The 17881-nt window shown below is 37.2% G+C and overlaps 1 protein-coding gene across 5 annotated transcripts in view; it reads left to right on the top strand.

Annotated features, from left to right (window-relative positions):
• Window positions 1-17608, top strand: part of MACROD2 (mono-ADP ribosylhydrolase 2) — a 1216811-nt gene extending 1199203 nt beyond the window's left edge. For 4 of the 5 annotated variants that reach the window (XM_072409610.1, XM_072409609.1, XM_072409607.1 and 1 more), the window contains 3 exons: window positions 4504-4581; window positions 7009-7065; window positions 10954-17608. In XM_072409610.1, the coding sequence (XP_072265711.1) occupies window positions 4504-4581; window positions 7009-7065; window positions 10954-10991 (173 nt within the window). In that variant the 3' untranslated portion in view covers window positions 10992-17608. The remainder of the gene's footprint in view (window positions 1-4503; window positions 4582-7008; window positions 7066-10953) is intronic. The other variant, XM_072409608.1, reaches the window with a different exon arrangement.
• Window positions 17609-17881: the final 273 nt, after the last annotated feature.

The following is a 17881-nucleotide window of genomic DNA, read 5'->3' as shown; positions in this document are numbered from 1 at the left end:
TCTTTACATGTATGTAAACCTTAACAGTGAACTTTTTATTCTCTCCCCTTTGTGTGTTTAATATACACTCACTGGCCACTTTAATATGTACCAAATGCTAATACCAGTTTGACCCTCTTTTGGCGTTAGAACTGCTGTAATTCTTTGTTGTGTAGATTCATCAAGAAGCTGGAAACATTCCTCAGGGATCTTGGTCCATAATGATATCATCACCCAATTGCTGCATATCCATGATGCGACTCCCCCATTCTGCCACATCCTCTATTGCTCCATTGCAATGGTCCCTAACCTTTTGGAACTCACTGACCACTAAATCTATGGACTCTGGACTGCGCATGCGCAGGCAGCTGTGTGTCACTCAAAGGGAAAGAAACTTCTCCCAGGGAGACGTCATGATGCCAGAACCTGTCCACTTTCCCATTGCAGGCTCAGTCCAGAGACACAACCCAATCACTGCCCTACGCCTGTAATGCAAACAGGAGACATGGTCCGTAGCTCTGGCCGGTGTGCCCTCTCAAGTGGGCTCCTTCTCCTGACCCCGCCAGGGGGGTGCACTGGCCAGAGCTGCGGACTACCGCTGGTCTCCGTGCTCTCGCGGACCAGCTGACCGGGGTTGGGGACCCCTGCTTTTTTGGATTGAGATCTTGAGGACATTTGAGTAACATGAATTTATTGGCATGTTCAAGAAACTAGACTGAGATGATTTGAGCTTTGTAAAATGACACATTATCCTTATGGAAGTAGACATCAAACACGTGAGTGGCGTTTAAAAGATGCACAATTAGTTTTCAGGGTGCCAAAGCTTGTGGAAAAAATATTCATTGCACCAATATACCACCCCACAAGCCTAAACTTTTGATACAAAGCAGGATATTTCGATGTTTTCATGTTATTGATGCCAAATTCTGATCTTACCATAAGAATGTTGCAGCAGCAATCAAAACGCATCAGATCAGGCAACATTTTTCTCATCTTCTCCTGTTGGCAAACGTGGCATAAGGTATGGTCTCCTACTGCCCATCTGCTTCTGACATTTGTGCATTCAGAGATGATCTTCTGCATACCTTGGTTGTAACAAGCTGTTATTTGAGCCAGTGTTGCTCTTCTATCAGTTAGAACCTAAGTCACTCTTGCCATTCTCATCTGAATTGTGGTATAAACAAGGCATTTCAACCCAGAGAACTACAACTACTAATATTTCCCCTTTTTAGACTATTCCCTTTAAACCTGGGGATAGTTGTGTGTGAAAATCCCAGCAGATCAGCAGTTTTTGGAAATACTCAGACCAGCCTGCCTTGGTTAGCCCTTTAAATCACCCGTTTCTCATTGTGGTGCTGGGTTTAAACTTCAGCAGGTTATCTTAACAATGTGTACATGCCTAAATGCATTGAGTTTCTGCCATGTGATTGGCTGATTAGATATCAGCAGGCAGGTGAACACATGCACTCCAGTTTTGGGTGTTTTCAGGTGTCAGTCTGGAATTAAAAGTGGGCACTTTGTTATCATAATATACAGGGAAAATGATAAAGTTGTATCTAATTTAATTGCATTACTTATACAAGCTGTCTATTAAACCTCAGAGCTGCTGGTTAGCATGGTAGGTCGCCATTATAGTTTAAATCTACTTTTTTACATTAGAATCCCCTCTACCATAATCTAACTTTTATGCTGGGCTGCAGACAAATTTGCTGTTGTGGTGAATATACCACAATGACTCTTTAACAATAGTATGATAATTATGTTTACTTTTGAATTTTAGGATCAGTTGTACAAATTACAAAATGTAAAATGTATTTGTGGAAGCTTTTATTTAAAATACATGCAGTGTTTCTGTAATAAACTTCAGATACTGTCAGGCCTTGAGGTTTGCATGTGACAGATATCTCTCTTTATGCATTGTAATATTCCTGCACAGCGGGGAAGAGAAGGCACTTAAGACCATACTCATTCTCTGTTTGTGCTCATGTAATTAGCTAGACCGCTATTCATTTCCTGCAAATTAATACTGATACCATATATTATAAAAATGTAAATGGATTCGTATATCTCAGCACACCTTTAGAGCACTGGAGCAGAAAAAATGCTGTGTTCTGGCTGAAGCCCAGCTTGCTTCTATTGTCTTACCCAGGTAATGTTCAATAGAATGAAGGTGGCTTGTGGCTATGTGTGGTGGTGAGTATGATAAAGGATGACTTCATTGTTCGTTCATTTCTACACCTTCCTCCTTCCGGATAGCACTTGAGCCATAATATATACCTAAAACAGATATGTTCAGAAATCGTCACAAAGTATCTGCCTACCATCATACAGCATGTGACTTTTTGTTGTGATATTAATATACTACAAGTAAAATCAAGTTACCTAATATATGATCACTTTATTAATATAATTTACATTAGGGTAATCTCTTTAACATGTACAATATGTAAATAAAACCATTGAAAAGGCTATAGTTGCAAAGGATAAAATAGTACAGGTGTGCAGCTCTTGCAAGACTGTAGGTTTGTTTCTTACACAAGCCAAATCATACCTGTTGGCACCTGCCCAAACTGGTCGTATTATTATGTCCCTAATAGATGGCCAGTGTTATTTAAGTGGGCAATCGTTATCACTCTACTTTGTATAGGTAAGATAAATGTACCAACATACTAAACATATCTTTATAAGACTTTATAAGACTATGAGTGCAATGTTCACATAATCAGATTTTTTTTTTTGAAAACTGTTTTTATTGTCATTTATACATATACATATACAACCATATAACTGTAACCAAAAAAAGGGGGGGGGGGATAAGACAAACAGGGGGAATGGGAGGGAACACTCAAAATTCCAGTATTATTGGTATCATAATGTTTACAACAAATGATCACACAGTCATCCGGATATATTGGTGATATACCCTGTGGAGTATTTGAACATTTCAAGTATCGAGGTACAGTCTGAGTCATTAAAGGCATAGACCAAAAACTTGTACCAGTGTGTCCAGAAATGAGTAATGGAGTCATCGCCTTGCATTTTAGCATCAAGCATTTCTCTGTGGAAGAGGGTTTTCAAGGTGGAGATAACTTGATCCAAACCAGGGGGTTGGGGCTGTATCCAGTTTTGCATGATTGTTCGCCTGGCAGCTAAAAGACATATACTAACCCAAGTTCGTGCAGATCGAAGTATATTATCTGCATCTATGCCATCCCAGGAACCAAACAACAACAAAACTGGAGTGGATGGTACTGTATGTCCAGTTATAGAGGTTATAAACCTAATTATTTGAGACCAAAAAATAATCAGATTTTTAAAAAGTAGAAACTTGTGAAAACAGGATATTGGTCAGTATAAAGCTTTTGTTGTATTTAAAAAAATGTTGGAAGGATTTCCTGTCCACACGGCTGCTTAATTTGGTGTATTCCAAACATAAAATAGATGGTTATCTTACTCCAGTTAAGGTTGCGAAATTTGCTGCTGGGGGAAATCCCTATTGCTTTAGAGGATGTAACAGTTTGGGAACGTTTCGTCATATTTGGTGGGACTGTCCTGTAGTTAAGAAGCTCTGGATCAGGATTTTCAACTATATACGATCAGTCTTACATGTGACTCTCAAACGAGACCCCTGGATAGCTTTGCTTCATAGTATAAGCCCTGGTATTTCTAAACGTCAGCAAAAACTGCTTTCTTTTATCTTCCTGGCCACACGACAAGTGATTGCAGCTGCATGGCGGAAACCGATGTTAAGTTTTCAAGCAGTACTATCTAGACTGTCAGATACTATGGTCTTAGAGAAAATGTCAGCTGCTGCTAACGATTCCATGCACAATTTTTATAAAGTCTGGTCTCCCTGGCTAGATCACCATACAGCTTCGGGCATAGATCGTAGACTTTTTCACTTATAGTTTTGTGTTTCCCACTCTATATTTCCGAACTCGAGTATTTCCTTTTTGTATTGTTTTAATCTATATATAATCCAGTTTTGTATGTATTTTGATTACTAATGCTGGTGTTCTCTCTTGTCTGTTAGTTTTTTTGTTATTGTTACTATTGTACCTGTCTTTATTGTCTCTTTTATGTCTATTTTAAAAATTTTCAATAAACATTATTTCAACACAAAAAAAAAAATAGATGGTTCCACTGTAATGGTGGATCCGGTTGATGTAACAGGATCTAGATGTTTCTAGGATATTATAGAGAGAAAAATTTGACTTCTTAACCTGTGAGGGGATCCCAACTGGTGTGCCGTTCAGGAGTGTGTACCGTACATAATTGCTGTCAGGCAATTTTCCTGTACAAATCTTAAATTCTTGCTTTTAAACCGTACTTTTTTAAAAGGGGGTGGCAATGTGAAATATAAATGTATATTAAATATATATATATATATATATATATATATATTTGGAAAATCTCACATTACCAGAATAAAGTATCACTTTTGATTGGAATGGCTTTTCAAAAGTATTCAGAGGATGGAATCAGTATCGTCAAACTAACATCATTTTTATTTTTTGTTTCTAGTAGATTCAGACTCTGAGTCCCAAGTGATGGAGCAGAGCATTGATACATGTGATCAAGCACAATCGGACATACAAGATGGTAGGTTCCTTATAATTACCATTGATGTGATAATAATATTGTTTAGAAATCAAAACTTTATTGTAGTATTCTAATTGCAGAATTATTTTCTAATAATATATCTTTATAAATGAATATGAAAACTGGTGCCAACAAAAGTGCAAACTGGTGCATATGACTTTTTGTACTGCAAGATTGCTAAAATTTTAATGGTACATTAAAAACACATTTTTTAATTTATATATATTTTTTTATATTATATTTAGAGATACCAAACAACTTTTCCAGTACACAGTGTTACCCCAGCCTTTTATCTCCCTGTTCTTTGAGAGTTGTCATTACAAGGATAGTGTAAATAGTGTCTTGTTTGCATTCAATTTGTCTGTGTCTGCACTATAGCTGCAGCAAGGAGCGAGACCTAGGAATGTCTCTGTTTGAGTCATTTTCTGAGCTGCCAGTTGCTTTATGTCCCCAGATGTTGTAAAAAAAAAAGTAATGTTTTCTGCAAATTCAATCATCCTTTACAAATTACACCAGTTGCTATATACAGGTATCTGTACAGCAGAATACCGCATTTCTTTAGTCATGTTTAAATATAACTTCTAATGTATTTTCTTGAAATTTCTTGACATGATGTCTTGACTGATAATAGTAAATCAGATACAGAATTCCTAAACACTTCTATAAACTAGTCCCAGGACTCACAGGGCAAAAAAAACCAGGGGGATCAGGCTGCCATTTGTTTTATATCTGATGCATATCTTATGTAAATCAGGAAAGATAAAACAATATGCAATTCATATTTGAGTAGGAAAATCAGATGTTGCTCTGCACAAGCCAGCAAAAACATTTATTGTGAATTTAAAAGGCAGTATCATGGCTAGTGAAAGGTATATGGCATGCCTTGCAAAATGACCAATCCAATGACCCATTAAAAACCATCATTACCTCTCATCACCCTAATCATGAGGCATTTTTTCAGCTTCTTTCCTTTCTACAAATTAGAACATTACAACAAAATATGCAGTGTATTGGTTTTTAGAGCTTGTAAACTGTTGCTTTGGTTTTTGTAGCATGAGATATATCTCTGAAATAAACTACTCTATATTCCCTGACCACCAAACTTAACTTAGGCCTTAGACATACCTTAACACTCACAAGTGTGTGGACCCTTGACCTCCCTATGTACATGAGTGGCTTGAGGATGAGTGGCTTGAGGATGAGTGGCTTCCGGCATAGGTCATGCAGTGGCAGATAGGAATGAAGTATTTGACCTTTTATTACCACTGCGATATTAAGGGTTTCATTGTAGTGCTTTAAAAAAGTCATTTTTTTTTTGGACTCAGGAGTAAATAAAATGAGCCTGGTACTCACAGGTAACATGTGGTGCAGCCTTACAGTCTGCAGTCCCACAACATGGGCTGCTCAGTCCTGCTCCCATCAGTTTTACTTTTTACTCTCAGAATGTGACACCCACCAGGGTATTGGTCCCACCGACCAAGACTTTGGATGGCCTCCTAGGGTCTCCCAGCGCACAGGCTGCACACAGCCTCACCACCTGACCTCACGCTACCACTTCCCCCGATACAAAGATGTTTTTTTCTTTACTTTTTATTCATGGCCAGGTACTCCAGAGTCATCCAACTTTTTAGCCTGAAAGAAGGGAGGCCTGGCCCATCTATCCCAGATGTTTTTTTCTTTACTTTTTATTCATGGCCAGGTACTCCAGAGTCATCCAACTTTTTAGCCTGAAAGAAGGGAGGCCTGGCCCATCTATCCCTATCCCAAATAAAAAGCTGCAAACTTGCAGCAACACAATTACTGACAGCCATATTCAGGCCTTTTAATCTCTTTTCCAGGCAAAATTGGGATAGCCTTTAAATTTGGCATCATATATTTAATCCCGTCACACCACCTAGATAAAACACACTAGGTCATAACTAAACCTCTAATAGTAAATTAATATCTGCAGATCCGCAACTACCTTTTCATGGGCTGATGAGATGGTATTGAAAAATTTGGATTGTATACCAAGATCCCAGTACAAAAAAAAAAATAGCAATTAGCATAGCAAATGCACAATCTGTGGGTCTGAAGCTCACTTCATATTTTCTGAATTAGGTAGATGCTGGCCACCCATCACTGTCTCAGGCAAGTTAAGTATATATACGTTGTATGAGGGAAAATGTAATCTGCCTTGTGTAAGGTCCACGTCAATATGTAGCATAGGATCATGGATATCTATTTCTTACCAGAAAAAATTCAAATATTTCTCTTTGACTCTATATAGTAAATAGACTGCTTCAGGTCCATCCTGCAGTCATTTCTGCTACCTAAAGACTGAATAAATTGCTTTTTAAAATGATCCTCTTCTCCTGCTGTAAGTATGTTATTATGAGCATAAACCTTGTAATATTCATAGTATCTTTTCTCCTCTTTTCTTTGCAGTTGAAATGAATAGTCAGAATACAATAACACCAAATGATGAAAATAGTCAACTTATGGGTGAGTTTTAGGCTTACAATATTTCATAAAGCTGTCAAAATAATGCTTTTGTCTAAATATTTTACTTGTATACTATCATAGACATAACAGATAGGGAAACACTGATTTCTATATTTATTTTACAAACAACTCACTGATAATGATCCCGGGCAACAGGGGTGTAGTGGGGTAGGCACGGGTGGGAATGCCTCCCCCCTACTTTTTTCGGGAATGGGTACGCGTGTCGACTCTTATTGTCCTAAGAATTCTTTGGTGGTCCGCGGCTCTGGCTGGTGCACCCCCCAGCGGTGTCCTTCTTCTTCATACGTCTCCCGTATGGAATTGCAGGCTCAGGGCAGTGGGTGAGTTGTGTCTCTGAACAGACCTGCGATGGGAAAGTGGGCGGGTTCTGGTATCATGACATCAATCTGGGGAAAGTTTCCTCCCCTTTGAGTGACACATAGGCAGGGGTGTAGGGGGGCAGGCTTTTTCCGTGCCCCCTCTTCTTTTTTTACGACTACAACCCTGCTGGGCAAATAACTTCTTAGAAAGAATGAACCTTTAGAGGTCCATTCGGCTACGTTGTAACCTACTTCTTTCTTACCTTTTTTTTTCCTTGGGTTATCACCATCCCTATGTCCCCTTTTAATTAGGAATAATATTATCAATCAGTTTTTTTCTTTGCACAATACACATTATACAGAAAATACCTGTGTGGATGTGGTTACCTACTACTTGTTATATTAGGAGTTCTTTATATGAAGATGTAACTGAGAAGATCTGTGGACAGAGAGGGGTTGCTCGGTAAATGTTAGGGATTTTCCTTTATAAAATCCTGTCTTGTGCGAAAAATATAGTTTTATTACTGTATTCATCATTAAATCCAGGAAATATTATCACCAATTTCACAATTAAAAGTTCTTCAGCAATATCTTCTTTTTATTTACAAGCTTTATAGATAATAGCCAGGGCTTGTAAAAATATCTGTATGTATACTGTGCAAAAGTCACTGTGAAATGCCATCAATTAAAATAAATTTAGTTATTAGATATATACTCAATATACCTTTTATCATTATGCACTAGCTGAGCATTGTTAACACTGTGCACTGAGCATATTGCCATCTCCAATGTCCTTAAATAATCCTTTTTCATTTTCATTTTATGGGTCTTTTAGTGCTGACAGTTTTATCTTGGATTGAGCCTGCCTATAAAATATACCCATAAAGTAATACACCTTGCATGCAAGAATAGAATATACTCATCAAGCAAACAAGAAAGCAAGCTTGAATTAATTTAAATGAGCCATACATAACGAATGTTCAAACACTTAAAGCAACCATTTTCTTGTTGCAATACCTCTAACAAGAGAGCTTCAGTGAATTATAAGGTGCCTTCATGTTTTTATTGTCTTCATGAATGTCTTGGGACCCCAAAAACAAGAGGTTTTTTACCATGTAACTCTTAACTTTTTCTGCATATATAAAAGGGAATAAAAGACACATCGGAGTGCCTGGATTGCAGTTTGGCCCACTTGATTTTCCTATGTTTGTGAAAAATTGCAGGTGCTGAGGTCACAAATAGGAAGGCGACTGAAAGCAATAAAAACATTGCCAGTTCTGACTTGTTCCCAGTTCACTAAAATGTGTCTTTGTTTGTGTCCAACTCGGGACAAGCATTCATTGATGTAATGCACACATTTGTTTAATCAAGGATTCATACAGCTCACTGTAAGCCCAATATTGTGAAATTGGGTGGTTTTACTGGCCGATAAGGAGGCACAGGGGGCAGGAGATGGTTGAACCAACATATAAGCTCTTTAGCTTAAAAAAATATATGTCAGAACACCTGGACATTATGGACACTGGAGATGTTTATATTGAAATTCAACAGATAATGGAAAAATCTCTTTTTGTTGGTGTTGCACAGACCTAAACTAAAAGTTTTACCTTAAATAAAAGGGTAGACGACTCTATTACATAAGGTAAAAGTTACCTTGTTTTGTTTGAGGAGGGGGTTTGAAACTCTTCTTTTGTTAAAAAAAAAAAAAAAAAAAAAAAAAAAAAGGTAAAGTCGCTTTTGCAGCAATCAAGACAGAATCAGAGCCTCCTGGGATACATACGCCATGGATTCCCGAATGCTTCTGGCTGCTCCTTGGAGCTTTTTCTTCAATGGAGTAAAAAAAAAGCCTATCTCACGCATGCACAGTGAGTGAGTGGCACTCTTTTTTTCCCATCTACTTCACCCCATCCCACGCCTGCGCTGTGTGAGATCAGGTGACGTACAAACAAGGCAGCTTCCTCCATGCCAGGTCAAAGAGGACACCAGGACAACGCGGGACCTGATCCTGGAAACCTTCAGAGGATTAGACAGATCTGCGAGGGTAAAAGTGAGCACTTTTATTTTTTTTACTTTACTTACGCTTTAACTAAAAAGTTGTGTCCCTTACTTATATTAAATAAGATTCCTACAGCAACATGTGTTCTTTCCTTTAGAAAGCAGCCTTTTATAGTTTGTAGATTTTTAGGACCTTTAAGGTGTCTTATGGTTAGTGTAGATAATTGTTCATTATTGTTCGCTTGGCTGTTACATGTTAACCCAGCTTAAAAAGGGCATGAAAGACCCGATGACAGAATACATCAATAACTTGCTGGATTTTTATACAGTAAATGTCCAAAACCAAACCATTTACACCATAACATAACCCCTTTCAGTAACAGTCATTGGTTTCCAGAAAAATGAAAGGATTTTGATGGTTTTACTGTCCTCAGCTCAAGGCTGTCCAAATTAATTTGAACCCAGGAAACATAAAACTAACAAAAATGCTAAATATGTTTTCTAGTTTCCCTCAAAGCGACAATGAATTAAAATGCTGTCATATTACATATTTGTTACATTATCTTTGTGTGTATGTATACTGATAAAATCCTGATAATGCCTCAAACGTATCACCATTACTCAAAAGAATACATATTCTGATAAGTATCAAATAATTGCTTCCTTGAAAAATTCCTATATACAATCTTTTTCGGGTTAATAATGATAGTGACGTTTTAGAGGAGGATATGTGTCCAAGTATCTGTCTATAGCTACAGTTAAAAATGTCAGAACAATTTTGTTCCCTAGGTTAAGATAAAATATTTGAAATACCTGGGAATTAAAAAGGGTCAGAATACACAAGGCTGGTATGTAAATGCTTTCAGAATAATATTCTAGGTAAAGCGAAGATGAAGGAGCAGAATTGTCCCGATGGATCATAAATTTAGGGCACAACACTGGTGTGTGCTGGTGCATTACACAGTATGCATTAGTACTAACTGGCACTCCCTGCACAACCTCAGCTAACCACATGGCACATGCTTGCCCCCTAAATAATGGGAAATCTGATCTCGTATATGGAAGACAAGCAGCTGCCTTTGGGCTTAGCTGGCCCTGGGGTAGCACTTACAGGCAGTGCCAACTTGAGTTAGCGATATAATACACTGGCACCTATCACTGTGGTTCAGCCTGGCAGCTTTCAGGGCGAGCAAGATGCTTTTTTGTATTCAAATAAGCAAACACTCAAAAAAGAGAGACATGATTACCCTGATTTAAAGTATTGGTATTTCAATAAATATGTTCAGAATTCAAAGCAATCTTTGGGGATCAGAAATTATTTTTTTATCCTGTATGAACCTTTTAGAGTACACGTTATATAAGGGTTTTATAACTGTATGTGTTCAATTTCTGGTGCTTTACTAGACACAATGGGCATGTGTCTTTTTAGAAAATGACAGTATAGCTGAATAAAAAAATACAGCATGGTCAGTAAGGCAGCAGTGAAATAAGTGTTGATATTTGAGTTATAATAATTTAGTAATGTGTTAACATAACCAAACCAAGAAAAATAATATACTACTTTTTTTTCTAGGAGATAGTCCTGATGCAAGAGAGGGTGATGAAAAGTGAAGCAATGAAGTCGGACAAGTGTGACACTCTTCCAGTAGTAGCAGATGAGACCGCACTTGGAGCCGTAATCTTAGGGTTTGCAGGCTGCGTGATTTAGGGGTTTATCTGATTTGGTTCTTGTTATCAGTTGAAAATGGTTCTGGTGAAATACTTTCAATTTTGGAATTGCTTTTAGTAGCTTCTATTTTTCTTTAAAATGCTAAACCAAGCTTCAGGCTACATTTCTTTTCTTTCCTTTGCTAATGATCTTTCACAAATTCAAAGTTTTCAAAATTGATATTGATGAATACATTAGTTTACATGCATAGAATATTGATTAAGTTTTTGAAATTCAGTTTGGAATTCGGCTTGGCCACTTGATATCCCATGATTTGTTCTATAGAACACTGAATGTGTATAGGGACAGCCTCAAGATCTTTCTGTATGTGTTTAGAAATTTTCTTTCAGTTTGAAAACTAAAATTAATAAAAGCTCAATAAATGCACAAGTTCTGCAAGGTTGTTTCAGTGTCTTCAGGAAATGGATTACCTAAAGAAAGGTAAATGAAGCCCATCGTTGTAGGGCTGTAGACATTCATTGTTCAGAAGGTGCCTAGTATATTGTACGCTTAAACACCTTCTTTATGGTATTTGGTGCAGGCATAGCATTAACCAACAAGACCAATGCTTATAAGATATTGTCCTTTATTTACCTATAAAACGTAAAAGGTCCAAGTTATAATAAGAGTGCCTGAATATATTCTGATTTCCACCGATGCCTATATATCAGTAGTTTGTAGCACAATAGATAACAAGTGCTGCTTGCATAGGGTTTGATTTTCTCACTATTTTTGGGTATTTCTGCTGAATGAGTTTTTTTCTGTAATGTTACGAGTGTTTAGTAGGCACAGTATATGCCCCATCGGATTGTGCTGGATTGGCTAAATACAAAAATTCATACTTTAAATATTCCCAGAATATGCACATTGAAATGAAGTTAAAGAAGTCAAGGATGGACTATTTCAAAGCTGAACTCCAGCCTTAACTGTAGTCTTGCAGAGTTGTACACACTCCTCAAATGATTTACTCACTTCACACAATCATCTTCTCAAACGATCAATGAGAAGATGCAGCAAGTAAAATAAAGGCTGCCTTATTTTCTCCGTGATGGACATCCAGTATCATCTAACCCAGTGTTTCTCATCCGAGGTGACATGGAACCCTAAGGTTGCTCCAGAGGTTTCTAGGGGTTGAGCAATGAGCAGTTTTTGCCTTTCAGGTCATTTTAACTGACACCAATGATCTTTTGATTATCTGTAAGGACGACATTCTTCCCAATGGCCAGCAATGTAACAGGAATTCTTTCAACTGACCACCACAATAATGTACTGTGAGCTGTGGATATAGTAATTATAGAAGGGGTTCCCTGAGGATATTTGTAAGGGTTCCTCCATAATTAGAAGATTAAGAAACATGGATCTATCCCTATACTCCCTTGGTTTATTGACCTGGACCTTTCATTCATTGGATTGGAGACTCAGCATCACACATGGAAACCACATTGTCCTGTTTCCATAACGCCATGTACCTTACCCTGCCAGCCCCTCCAACCAAAACTAATCTGCATGTATTGCAATACTCTTTTTTTTGGGGGGGGGGGGATATGTAAATGGTTTTATGTCCATAGTCTGGGCACAGGTTCATTTTAAAGTAATTTTTCCCCATAGTATAAATTTGTGCACCACTTGTACTGTCTGGTGGCCTACCTACAACATTATGAATATAGCACAATGTTTACTATGTCAAAAACTACACATACACAATATGATGGTGGCTTACAACATGCTAATTATTCTACATGTAGGTCTCCTCTATAGCAGTGGTCCCCAACCTTTAGTGGGTCGCGGACCACTAAATGCATCAACTTTAGACCGCGCATGTGCGGGAAGCCGTGTGTCTCCCAGAGTGGCATCATGATGCCAGATCCCACCCCCTCGCTCATCGCAGGTCTAAGCGTGCCAAGGAAGAGTGGGCGGGTTGTGTCCAGAGACACAACCCGCCCATCGCCCTGAGCCTGCAATGTCTCTGGGAGACTTGTTCCGCAGGTCTGGCCGGTGCGCCCCCCCAAGTGGGGTCCTTTTCCTGACACTGCTGGTGAGTGTACCGTGGCCACAGACCGGGGATTGGGGACCTCTGCCTTTTTTATCAAGCGCCAAAAAAACAATGTATCAGTTTATTATGAACTTTCCTTGGAAAGTCTGTATTACTGATATGACAGCAGTCAGTATTTCAACAATAATTAGCTACCTTTAAGGATGTGTTAGCAATTGTAAAAAAACATAAAATAATATTATGATTATTAATAAACAGTCTTTATATAGCACTAACAAATTATGCAGCGCTGTACATTAAACGGGGATAATATGGGCTGAAGAACTATAGAGTATTTACCCTCTTGGTTTATCTGTATTACTTATTAGTTATTACAATGGGAGGAAGCTGCTGCTGGACTATAGATTTTACTCATTTCAGTGTGCATGTCCTGGTTAAGCCTGGGAAAGAAACTGGGGCTTCCTTGTATTAAAAAATCCAACCTTACACTGTATGACAAACAATAGGCGTCCAATAGGACCCCTGTGTTAAATCACTTTGTAAGGGACCTATCTTCTTTCTGCAATATAACATATTCTTATGTTGTAAAACTGTGATGTACTTGTAGTCACACTTTGAGATCCAAGGGTTTTAACTGAATTACCAGACACCTCTAAAGGGAGCTTTTGTTGAATCGGTAAGGATGGCTTACTAGCCCATTTTAGGAGAAAAACAAATTTACCATGAAAATATTCAGAAAACATAAAAATGTATTTAAAGAAAAAAACGCTGTCCCTTGCTATTTTAGTCTTGTAAAATTACAGAATTTTTCCACTCATCAAAATACCCTTTTCTGCTTGATAGCTCCCCTGAGGTGCATGTAAAATAGACTGCAAGATGAGAAAAATCTACAATCAAGACTAGGCATAATTAACAACATTATGGATTTGATAAGGCTATTATAGACATGCCATCACAATGAAAATTAAGGCAACAAATTGTTTAAAATTTTAACTTGATCCATTGATAAATATTCCCCTATTTTGAACCCTTTGGCAACACACATTAAAAAAATTGTTAGATTTGTGCTATGTTAAAGTATATCCAAAGCCATTTTTTGGATAGAGTAGCAAATTGCTTAAACCTTTGTCAGTTTTTTTTGTCCATCTGTGCCCCATATAGGACATTTTTGGCCATTTGTCCCATTTAAGGTCCCATTTAATCCAAAAATAGGCAAAGAAAAAAATTGACTACAATGGGGATGCAGAATTGTGATTTCTACCATCTGTTTTTTGGCATGGAAAATTCTACTCCTGCTTCCTATATTTACCACCTTTTGCGTACCACTGCATCTAGCACAAGAAAAAAGTAAACTGAACATTAGGCATGGACAGGTCTTCACAGTGACTGGCACTCATACAAATATTTCATGGTTTAGTATCCCTATGCTACTGAAGTACATGGACATAGTAAAGGAGAACAAACTTTCCTCAAATGCCATGTAACTCTCCATTCATGTCACTGGTGTCAGACAACCATCTGCATTGAAAATCCATATTTTCATACATGGTGGGCAGTGATACTACAAGAAAACCTGCATATACCGATCTGCAGTATAGACAACTGCTGCATTTCAACAAATTAAAGCTGTTCTTTAGATTATTCTACTCTATAAATTTAACAGGTTTTTAACGAACATCAAATGTTCCATTTTTCATTTTTTCAAGATAAAAAATAGCACATAACATCTGTTGTTGCAAATTTGTTCTGACAAAATTAAAAGGGTTCGTGGACCTTTTTCCTTGTTTATAAGAAAAGGGGCCACACTATCATTTTAATTTCTACCATATACATGACTTTGAGAGGAGGCACAGCATGTGTCAGTGGTTGATGTTGTGTGAAACACGTTCCAATTACTGTGGGAAATGATTACAATGTGTTTCTTGCATTTTTGTTACTCTTGAATATTCAAACATTCCCATCCCACTGTGCTAGAATCATTTATTTTTGGCATACTCGAACTCCAGCTTTATGTTACTGAATTAGCTACGATTCCCAGACATTTTTTTATTTGTAGTGAAATATTAAAAGCAGCCAGGCTGTATGGTATGTTTTGTACCCCAAGTAGTTATTCAGACAGCTAGTAATATACAACTACTATCCTAATTTTGAAATAAAAATCACAAACAAATTCTTGTTGGTTCTGCTAAAAAAAAAAACAGAACATGAAGAGGATTAACCTACCTGGCTCGGACACAGGAAATAAAAACAAAGGTTCTGATCCATCCATACTCTAGGGCCTATTCACAAAGTGTTATGTGGGGAACACGGTATTGTATTTGTTCCTTATTTTACTACTCTTTGGGTTCTATTTATAAAACAGGGAATCTGACATTCCCTCAGATATTCCCTAGTAGGAATCATTCACTGCCATTGAAACACATGGACCTGGAAGGTTCTCAAAAGGAAACTTTTGAGGGAATGTCTGAAATGGAGTAGAATGAAATGGAATCTGTTTGGGCATTAAATTAATGGCATTGAGAAATTCACGTATACTACAACCCTACTGATTAAAAAAAAAACTTTAATTTGAAATAGAAAAAATCTGAAATATTTTCCAAATTGGTATAAGGACAAAATGTAGAAATACAAACTACTCATTGGGTTCATACTGCATATGCTCCCTTCTTTGCTATGCAAAAGCATTAATTAAACTCATGTAAATATGAGAAAAAAAGCTTTATTTATTTTACCTTAAATCATCACAGGGTGACAAGCATCCTATAGGCTTGAAATATGTTATAATACTATCATGGAGGTTTTAATTCTACATCTGGCTAATGAGTCATAAAAGGTCAGTTTCTGTATTTGTTAGCATTTGTTAGCATTGCCAATGTTGAATAGGTAAAATTAAGTTTGAGTTTTCATGTCAGGTGTCTCAAAAAGTAGGTCTGACTTTGATACATATTAGGCGTTACTGAGTTTTGCGAATTGAATACCTTCATACAGAATCTACATACCATGCAATATTTTTGAAATGGAAAATTAAGACACAAGCTTTATAAATTGGCCCTTCTTTGCAAAACTTGAGTATTTTTGCTATGTATACATATTAAAGTTGGATTCAAGGCAAAGTATTTATTAGTAATTAGATAGAGCATGAAAGTGTTATGGTGTATGAATCTAATAATGAGGGGTGCAGACGTAAACATATAAATGAATGCTGCCATTGTGGCGAAACCAAGTCACAAGACCTCCAACATTGCCTTGACGAAGGAATCTTCTTGTCTCTCAACACTTTAGTGACTAATGATTGAAGTTTTTTTAACAAATGGAGTTCTGGAGACTTCTATTTATATTTACTAGTACAGGAATTAAGTAAAATATATCCAACACTACAAACAACACTAAGACATTTTACATTTTCCTGGTATTTGTAAAACTGTTGTAAATCATAAATTTTGGTTGTAAGACATATGGCCCTAAGTTTTTATACCAAAACAGGCCATCTATTTTCTGCATGTTTACCTATCCAAGAACATAATTATTGGGGCCCTCTGACCAACCAGCATACAGTTGCACATATTTTGAAGTAGAGATGCTCATTGCCAGTAGCAGCATCATCTGATAGCTCACCCAGAAATATGTACACATTCACTCTTATTTATCATCTCCCTTCCCAGTCGGAGCCCTCCCTCCACTGAAAAAAATGATGCAGGGCTTCTAGGTACATTGGAGCATGTGGCCAATAATGTGACCTGAACACTGTCACATGGGGTGGGGGGGGGACAACATCATCTACCTGGGTTGCCCCAAGGAGGAATCATGCAGCAGAAGATCGATGACTATACATAGCTAAGAAGATGAGATATCAGACATAGTGACTGAAAAGAACCAAAGAAATGTAGACTTTGTGCAATTGTTTGCTGTGTACTCAATGGAAAGAAGGCCTTAAAAACCCTTTAAAATTATCTATATAAAAGGAAAGAACATAAAATAAAACATATCATGCTAACCAAGATATACTACAAAGAAACAGCAGATTTTTTTTTTGTTTAGAGTTGTCCCTGCGGCAATAACTGATTGCATAAAAGTAAGTAGTGCATATGGTAGCTGTCAGCCTGAACCATTCCTGCAGTGGTGCACCCCTCCAGCGCCACCTGGAGCTCATCTCAAATTTCTCCCCTTCCATCTTCTCAAACCATCAATAACAAGCAGAGCATTAGACAAAACAATAGTGAACACAACAGCAAGAAGATTGGGCCTCTCAAAGTCATGTAAAAAGTTATGTCTTACATGCAGAAATATCTCTTGTAATTGAATACGACATGTGAGCAAGTAAAAAGCGAATGTCAATGAAAAATGAATTATAATAAGAAGTATATTTACTATTTGATGATTTTTCTTAACAGCATAAAATGACTTCTTCCTTCATTTGTAATAATCTGATTTCTCATTTCTTTGTGCCATGTCTGAATACTCTCATATAAATGCCTTTATACTATATTTGTTTACGCAGAATAATAATAAAGATGTTCGAGACGATAATTGGGACTTTGTTTTTATTTACTCGACTGTCTCTGATACTGCAGACAATATGTTTGTTTTTTTTTTGTGGAATACTGTAAATAGTCAGGTCATGGTGGAAAAAAATGACCTGCTTGGCATTTAATATTGTCCTGGTCTGTACCGTAGAAGCGACTTGAAACCAAATTTAAACATGAGAAACATTGTTCCCAAAATTTAAATTCCTTAATTTAAATTGAATAGATTAGAATGAAATGTCATAATTTCAGAGACCAATGGAAATGTAGTTGTTGT

This window comes from Pyxicephalus adspersus, chromosome 4 (genome assembly GCF_032062135.1).
Source record: "Pyxicephalus adspersus chromosome 4, UCB_Pads_2.0, whole genome shotgun sequence".
NCBI classification, from domain to species: domain Eukaryota; kingdom Metazoa; phylum Chordata; class Amphibia; order Anura; family Pyxicephalidae; genus Pyxicephalus; species Pyxicephalus adspersus.
This window is presented reverse-complemented; position numbering and strand designations above follow the sequence as displayed.